Source organism: Limulus polyphemus, unplaced genomic scaffold, assembly GCF_000517525.1.
Source record: "Limulus polyphemus unplaced genomic scaffold, Limulus_polyphemus-2.1.2 Scaffold477, whole genome shotgun sequence".
NCBI classification, from domain to species: Eukaryota; Metazoa; Arthropoda; class Merostomata; order Xiphosura; family Limulidae; genus Limulus; species Limulus polyphemus.
The window spans coordinates 462,383-470,706 of record NW_013666087.1 but is presented as its reverse complement, the minus strand read 5'-3'; the positions used below and the strand labels follow the sequence as shown (position 1 = coordinate 470,706).

Here is an 8,324-nt window from a genome sequence, read left to right as displayed (position 1 = left end):
AAATGAAATGTTAGTTTGATCACATGATGTGTCAGATGATCTCTGCAGCACTATAAATGAAATGTTAGTTTGATCACATGATGTGTCAGATGATCTCTGCAGCACTATAAATGAAATGTTAGTTTGATCACATGATGTGTCAGATAATCTCTGCAGCACTACAAATGAGATGTTAGTTTGATCACATGATGTGTCAGGTGATCTCTGCAGCACTATAAATGAAATGTTAGTTTGATCACATGATGTGTCAGATGATCTCTGCAGCACTATAAATGAAATGTTAGTTTGATCACATGATGTGTCAGATGATTTTTGCAACACTATAAATTAAATGTTAGTTTGATCACATGATGTGTCATGTGATCTCTGCAGCACTACAAATGAAATGTTAGTTTGATCACATGATGTGTCAGATGATCTCTGCAGCACTACAAATGACTGAAACAAATATATTTGCAGTCAGTCTAAACAAATATGGGGAAATGCAAAGATGGTGCAGCGTTCAAAAGAGACATGATAGTAGGATCACGTCTAGCAAATGTTACAGTGGCTAAAACAATTTCATGGGTAGACTGCTTCAACCGCCATCAAACCATACATCAACTGACAGACATTAAATAGAGGGCAATCCACACCCATCTCCAACCGTACTTTGCAAATAACAAATTGACTATGGCAGTAGGAGATCATTGCATAAGCAACTGGACTCAGTTTCCACACACACACACAAAAAAAACATGCCTTGAGTGGTCTAAAGAGCATAGACATTGGATTAATAAGAAATTCTGAAAGGTGATGGACTTCAATGAATGACGCTTTACCATTTTTTGCTCAGAAGGAAGAAGGCAGATTTGGAAACAGCCACAAGAATAACTCACTCCTCTTGTGTGATCCTAATTGTCCAGATCTGTGGTGTTATAGTCATGGTTTGGGACACGTTTTCCTGAAATACCCTGGCCCCTTGGTCCCTTTTGGCAGAATGAATAAATATATATATAACAGCTTACCTCAGCATAATTTGTGATTCAGTACATTCAGCTGTACTTCCTGTCAGAAAGTAAACGTAAATTAAAAAACAAGTCCTATTTGATTATATTTGACATCAATTAATAACAAAGTAAAAGTATCCTTCATGTTTATCAAACCATACACGCATAATTTAGGCACTGGAAATGGAAGAATTATCGTCTTGTAAGTAGCCATTCACACAAGGGTATACAGGAAGTACAGCTGAATGTACTGAATCATGGAAGAATTATCGTCTTGTAAGTAGCCATTCATACAAGGGTATAATTGTACCCTTATTTGGTCTTCTGATTTACGTTTTATTTCTGAACTGTACCCTTACTTGGTCTTCTGATTTACGTTTAAGTTATGACCTGTACGCTTACTTTGTTTTCTGATTTACGTTTTATTTATGAACTGTACCTTACTTGTTCTTATGATTTATGTTTTATTTATGAGCTGCACCCTTACTTGGTCTTTTGAGTTATGTTTTATTTATGAGCTGCACCCTTGGTCTTCTGATTTATGTTTTATTTTTGATATGTAACCTTACTTGGTCTTCTGATTTAAGTTTTATTTCTGACATGTAATCTTAATTGGCCTTCTGATTTACATTTAATTTCTGAACTGTAACTTTAATTGGTCTTTGATTTATGTTTTATTTTTGAACTGTAACTTTATTTAGTCATGTTTATTTTATTGTTATTTATTCAGCACAAAGTTACACAATCTGCGGGTATCGAAACACGATTTTTAGAGTCATAAGCTCTGAGACTTTCCGCTGAGCCACCAGGGGGCTTATTTGATCTTCTTCTTTTTCACATTTTATTTTTAAACTGTAACTTTATGTCTTGTTAAAATATATCTACAAGTATAATATTAAAAGTTCGCATATTTTAAATTTTAAGGTGTTGCTTTTATAACAATGTATTTTTCTAATTTTAAAAGTAAGTTATGTAAGAAGTCTGAAGGTATGACTTCAACGAGCAAAGAAAACCTAGATAAATTCTTACATCGTGTTACATCGTTCTTCTCTTCACTTCAGTACACTCACCTAGTTACCATTAAAAGTCTGTCATAAAAGACAAGTTCAAGCTAACGACTAGTGTTTTTCTTTGTTTTCCCTAAGTAAGATATACTATTTATTTATTTGTTATTAGTTTCAATAACAGTACTTAATATGCAGAATGCCATTGTTTTTTAACTTTACTATTTCTTCTTATTATACTTTTTATTACACAGATTGTTAGCTTAATATATGTATTTAGAACTAACCTAGATCTCCTACCTGGCCAAATCTCGTGTAATGTTATTGAGATTATTGCCGACAAATGCCTAACAGCAATAGTACTAAACTGATGAAACAATGTTTTATAATCTTGATAAGTAGAAAAGTATAATTAGTTAGTTGTAATGATCGTCAGGCTGATTTTCAGTTTTCCTCTGTGTACATAACTTTTTCTGATCGGAAGTTCGTATCAATTACTTGAGCCTGACCTCCCCTTTCACCATAAAAATAAAGATCAAATATCATGAAGTACAAGGAATCCTTTCTTATTAGCTCTAATAAACCATCTATTAACTGAGACAGAAGATAACCTTTTTATTATCTTACTATAATAGACGTAGCGTGTATGTCAATATCTATGTATGTAACCAAAACTCCTGCACCATCTATTAAATGGCACCACAAACTAAAATCCATACCAAGATTTCACACTTTGGGTATTCATAATTCAGACAATTAGAAAAATAACTGTGGTATGTGCAACAACCATTTCTTTATAACTAACAGCAAAATGTTATAAGTTTGAAAAGATACAAAAATATATGTTATGTGAAGTTATGGTACCTAATGCATACTGGAATAGAAACGTGTCTAACAAAAAAGGAGCAACAAATTACCAGTGAAAAACTTTTTTTTTTATCTCGAAGTTTCACCTTAAAGTTTTTTAACAAGTCATACAGTAGTATTCCTTAGAGTCGTCATTGAGAATATTTTAAAGCATAGTTATTTGGCGAAGAAAGAGAAGCATTAAAAACTGAACGAAGATTAAGTCAAATTAAGAAATATTAGAATACAAATTAATATAACTAGCAGAAATGCCGTCTTACGGGTGGCTGTTTGTATTAGTAATTAATCGTATTATTCATACTTCATTGAAACACATTTAGGGGAAATGAACATTTTCTAAAAATGTATTTTTTTCTGGGAAGTACTGCACGGAAAGTGTTCGGATTGTTCTTTTTAGTCATACGTAACTTATTGCCTCAAAATGATTCAATGTACAGAGCTCAAACTTTTCATAAATTTTACTGATATAAACTGTAATATTTTGATATATTAAAAGTGGTACCATTTATTTAAAAAATAATGTTTTTTTTTAAAAATTCCTGTTACTCAGTACTACACTTAAAGATTACATGAATAAAGATATAATCAAACCCTCACGTACAGTCCTAGTGAAAGCCGTGTTCTTCTTGTGAGGAAAGTACGTTTATTTAAAATTGTGTTCTAAAATCCAAAGAAATGAGATAGCACGAAATGTCGCTTTACAAAAAGTTTTTATTGACAATACCTATTTTTATCAATATTTCATTAACAAAGTAAGTTATAGGTTTTTGAAAGCAATTTATGTACAGAAGAGTAGATTATCAGTTGCTAACAAATTATCATGTTCAAATTATTTTATGCTTTAAATGCTGCTGCAATACGTTATTTGTATTTTTTAGACAAGTAAGCAAACTAGAGGGTGCCACCTGCGCAGAAAAGTATGATGCAGTATTCTTCGAAACTACTGCAGCAGAAGACTATGATGAAGTTGAAGAAGTTTTCCACAAGGTATTAAGACTCGTTCTTCAAGATCAAAGTCGTTTTTTATCATTAAAACCTCTGTATATAGCAGAAGACAAAATGGCCTCGAATTTGAATCGTAATTCCTTACCACGTAATCTGAGATCACATATAATAGCGTCATCCAACTCCAAGCTTCCTCCGGTGTCCAAAGACCGTAAGCCTGACGAAAAAAGCTTCCTACTCATGGACAGAAATCCGAAGTTTAAACTGTTTAATAAAGGATTTAGAATATTCCAATCTTAAAAACTAAATACGGCTCTGACAGAAATATGAAACTACAAAAATTAATAGGGTCAAGTTTTGACCACACCCTTTGTAGTTAAAAGTTCACTACATAAACACTTCGCTTGCCTCTCAATATTATTAGTAGTGAGTACAGCCTGAAGAAAAGGACTGGAAACGTAAAAAAAGGGCAAATTTGGGATTCTTCAATGTCTATTCCTACTTGACAAACTTTGGATTGATGGCAATAAATGGTATATTTCTCCATTATGAAAAAATTAAATTTCCCTAATGACATATAAATTCATGAGCTATTTAGATTAGTATATGTATTTATATGGAAAAATGTATGGAAAAAAGTCGTATTTCTGTCACCATGTTATCCAATTTGTACAAAAGTCAAAGCAATTACACAAGGTTATGAAATGCAAGAGTTGAAACATGTTTGTTCCATTCTATAAAAATAGAAGATTAATTAAGGCCAAGACATATTCCATACCAGAATAACTCACGTTTTTCTTATTTGAATTATCGCAAAAAGTAAGATTCAGATAGACTAATGAGAAAATAAAATCAACTGCTGTAGATGGTCAGTGCCAGATTTAGAGGGGGCCTCTCTTTTGAATTACTCGAGACCTCCAGCATCACAGTATTGCATGGGAGCCTCAAAGGGTCTAAATCTGGCCTTTAAGATAGTACATCAAGTATGTAGTATTATACAAACACACACATGTATATACATATATATAGAGAGAGAGAGAAAAAAAAAATTTTCAATAAAGTTAAAATCCAGTGCTTCAGAAAATTATAGCACTGATGATAATGCTCTTATTATATTTTGAATCCTGATATATGAAAATGGATGAAATGAAGGGTGGGAAATCGTTAACTTTTTAATGTGTGTTTTTTTTATATTTCTCATGACAACTTCCAATCGTGTTAATCTTACTTTTGCTCAAGATATAGATAGCATCTTGATAGAATTATAGTTGAAAGTGGTAGTTAGTGTCAGAACATGCACTAACATGATAAGAACATGGGTCTATAAGATGGGAATTTTGTTGAAAAGTGATGACCAAGAAACAATGTTTACTATGGAAGTTGTTTCTCTTGTAAAGGAAATACCTAATGGTGTATTGTGTTTTACTACATTCTTGTTTTGTTTTTTCATGTGTATCAAATCTTAGGTAAGGTCACTAGTACTATCTTGCTTAGTTGAATGTCATTTTTACTACTTTGCATCTATTTTTAATTTGAGCGCCATTTTTAAACAACTTCAGTCTTCAGTGACATTGTTTAAAGGTTTATCAAGTTAAATCATAATTCAAAATGTATAAACCTGTTATTTTTTAATGAAAATGTATAACGTGAAAAGGTTAACTATTGAATGCCAGACATTATATTATCCAATAAAACTGAGGTACCTTGGAAGTTATGGAACTATTAATGCTTTGTCACATTGCTTACTGAATGGTCTACAAAACTAACGTTGAAGTAATGTTAACAAGACAACATTCAGCTATGCCAAAGGAATACAAATGTGTTGCATGACAGCTAAAGTATCGTTCTAAAGGGAAAAGGTGCATATCAGAATCATGTAATATTGTATTTCATAGAAAAATAAAACTTCTGCCAAAGAAGATATTATCTCTACCAAATGTCATCAACAGTGTTATCATTCCAAATTCTGTGTGCCCAATGACCCCCTCTAGGTGATGGTGAAACTGACAGAGGTGATCCAAGCTAAGCTCTTTCTGTGCATTCTGCTCTTGGTGCGTCCTGCAGCAAACCAGATTGAAAGTGCCTTAAGCGTTTACAAGTGAAAATAGGGTTAAAGGGCAAGTCATGTCAAATGTTTTGTCTGCCCAAAATATACTCAGTTGACTGATGTACTACTTGAAGCACGAACTTATTATGCATCGTATTTTCATCCATGTTGGATACTACAAAAATCATACAGAAAACAGTTTGTATCCAATTCGTGCCTGATGACAGGGGCAAAGACAAAAGACCATATCAGTTGTATCAAACTGGATATGATTAATATTTTGGAAAACATATATACAAGCAAAGAAGGTCCGGTGGAATAAACTTTGATAGATGTCCCAATCTAACTTATCATGGGCACTGAATTGACAATGTCTCAGTCTGATGACCCATCTTCCAGGACTCATTCTTTGGGAAAATACTTAAGTAAGATTTGTGTAAACTGTTTATGGATTTTTCCACATTGAACTCTGTACTGGCTTATGAAATAGAATTTTTCCCACAATTTTTGTTGTTTTGGAAAATACATTTGCCATAAATGGAGCAATAAATTGATCTTGTTTTGCTTTGGTGAGCCTTTTTTTTTCTTATATATCTTGTTCAGCCAAATTTCTTTCCTACTGGAACCAGGGTCTCTTTATAACAACCATACAGTAGTCAGATTGCAACTGATTTGGAGGGTAAGCTGTGTTAGTTGTTGTAATGGCACTGATGACGCTGACCATCCCAGCTTTGTGATGGTAAAGTAGAAACCCAGTGAAACATGAGGGTACCAAGATGTCCACATGTGCAATGGATACATGTTCTACAAGTGATATACACATATGATCACCCACAAGCCTAAAAAAAAATGTCACTTGACCAAAGTAATAGTTTTAACAGTGTCTCTAAAGTACAAGCATGGTCATTTTGATCTACCTTGTAACACCAGATAACCATGAAACTATACATGTTATAACTGAATTTACTAAGTATAGCTCCCCAGTGGCACAGCGGTATGTCTGCGAACTTACAACGCTAGAATACGGGTTTCGATACCCGTGGTGGGCAGAGCACAGATAGCCCATTGTGTAGCTTTGTGCTTAATTGCAAACAAACAAATACTAAGTGTATCTTCACTAAAATATTTTAGTAGCCAGAGCGCATACCCCCGCCAAGCAGCATTACTCATATTCGGCCCTCAAAAAATACGAAAATGTGTCCGTCGTTAACAATTAAAATGGACCATTTTTGACAGGACAATGATGAATAATATTCTACATATGTCCATATTTTTGATTGAGTTATAAAGCAAAATAGTGCGAAAATCCGGTCTTCATGTTAACAGATAGGGATTTTTTGGATTAGCGTGATTTTGGTGAGACCTTAACTCTCCAAAAGCTAAACACGTCTAAGTTGAGTCATAATCCAAATGCCAACTTTCATCCAAATCCATTCAGCCATTTTCAAGAAATCTAGCTGACAAACACAGAAAGGAGTGAAATCATAACCTTCGTCACCTTCCGTAGTGGAGGTAAATATTACAAGACTGCTGTGCACAAAAAAAATCAGATTTTTTTATTAATAATTTTTCTAGAAATTTACGAAGCCTTTACTGAGTCAGTTCGAGTATGAAGTGATTTTCCTGTTAAGAATAAGACATTTTAATCTTACAGTTTAATGTTTCATTTACATAATCTTGAGGACCTCCAAAATGAATATCAATATTTTTTGACCCTGCATGAACAGATGGGGCAAAGTGTACAAGCCACGACCTTTTACAGATATACACGAAATGTGGTAAGCTTTTGGTAAAGTATACAAGTCTGTTGTACACATAAGTCAGATGTATGTTTCAGAAATATGTGTAATCAAGACATATCTGTGAATTGATGATGTCAGTCTGACAAGTCAAAGTGCAAGATGATGTTCATGTGAAAAGTAAAAACACTTTTGTCCATCGTTTATTGTATCTGGTATTCAATCTTCTCTACCTCGAGCTGTCATGAAATCAGCAATGTAGGATAAAATTAATAGTTAGTAACTCTGACATCAAATATTTCCCTTCTACCTGTAACACTACTCACATGACAACACCAATGACACAAAACTTAAAAAAAATCACGTTAACGATTACATATAAATAAATACTTAGCAATGAAAAGCAATTTAATAGCTTACATAAGAAAATACCTTTTAACAGAGATTATGTACATACAATTTCATAAAGCAGAAATATCACTTAAAAAATAAAGCAGAACCTACCAAAATTGACCATTTGACATAACAGTAATAAAAACACATAAAAAAGCACAAATCAAATTACAAAACAAAATGTTTTTCTTTAAAAGTAAAACATCTTAAGTATAATTTCGAATTTACTACGTGTATTTCGATGACCAGGAACCCACTTTGAGACTAATAATGGCTGGAGACGGCTTAAATGGGTAATGAAGAAAAACTTTAATATAAGTTTAACATGACAGCAAATGTA

The 8,324-nt window shown here is 33.0% G+C and overlaps 1 protein-coding gene across 1 annotated transcript in view; it reads left to right on the top strand.

Annotated features, from left to right (window-relative positions):
* The window catches only part of LOC106458505 (ras-like protein family member 12), a 28,323-nt gene extending 23,648 nt beyond the window's left edge, over nucleotides 1-4,675 (top strand). Inside the window, exon 5 of the mRNA XM_022384742.1 lies at nucleotides 3,739-4,675. Coding sequence (XP_022240450.1) covers nucleotides 3,739-4,105 — 367 coding nt within the window. The 3' untranslated portion in view covers nucleotides 4,106-4,675. The remainder of the gene's footprint in view (nucleotides 1-3,738) is intronic.
* The last annotated feature ends 3,649 nt before the right edge of the window (nucleotides 4,676-8,324 follow it).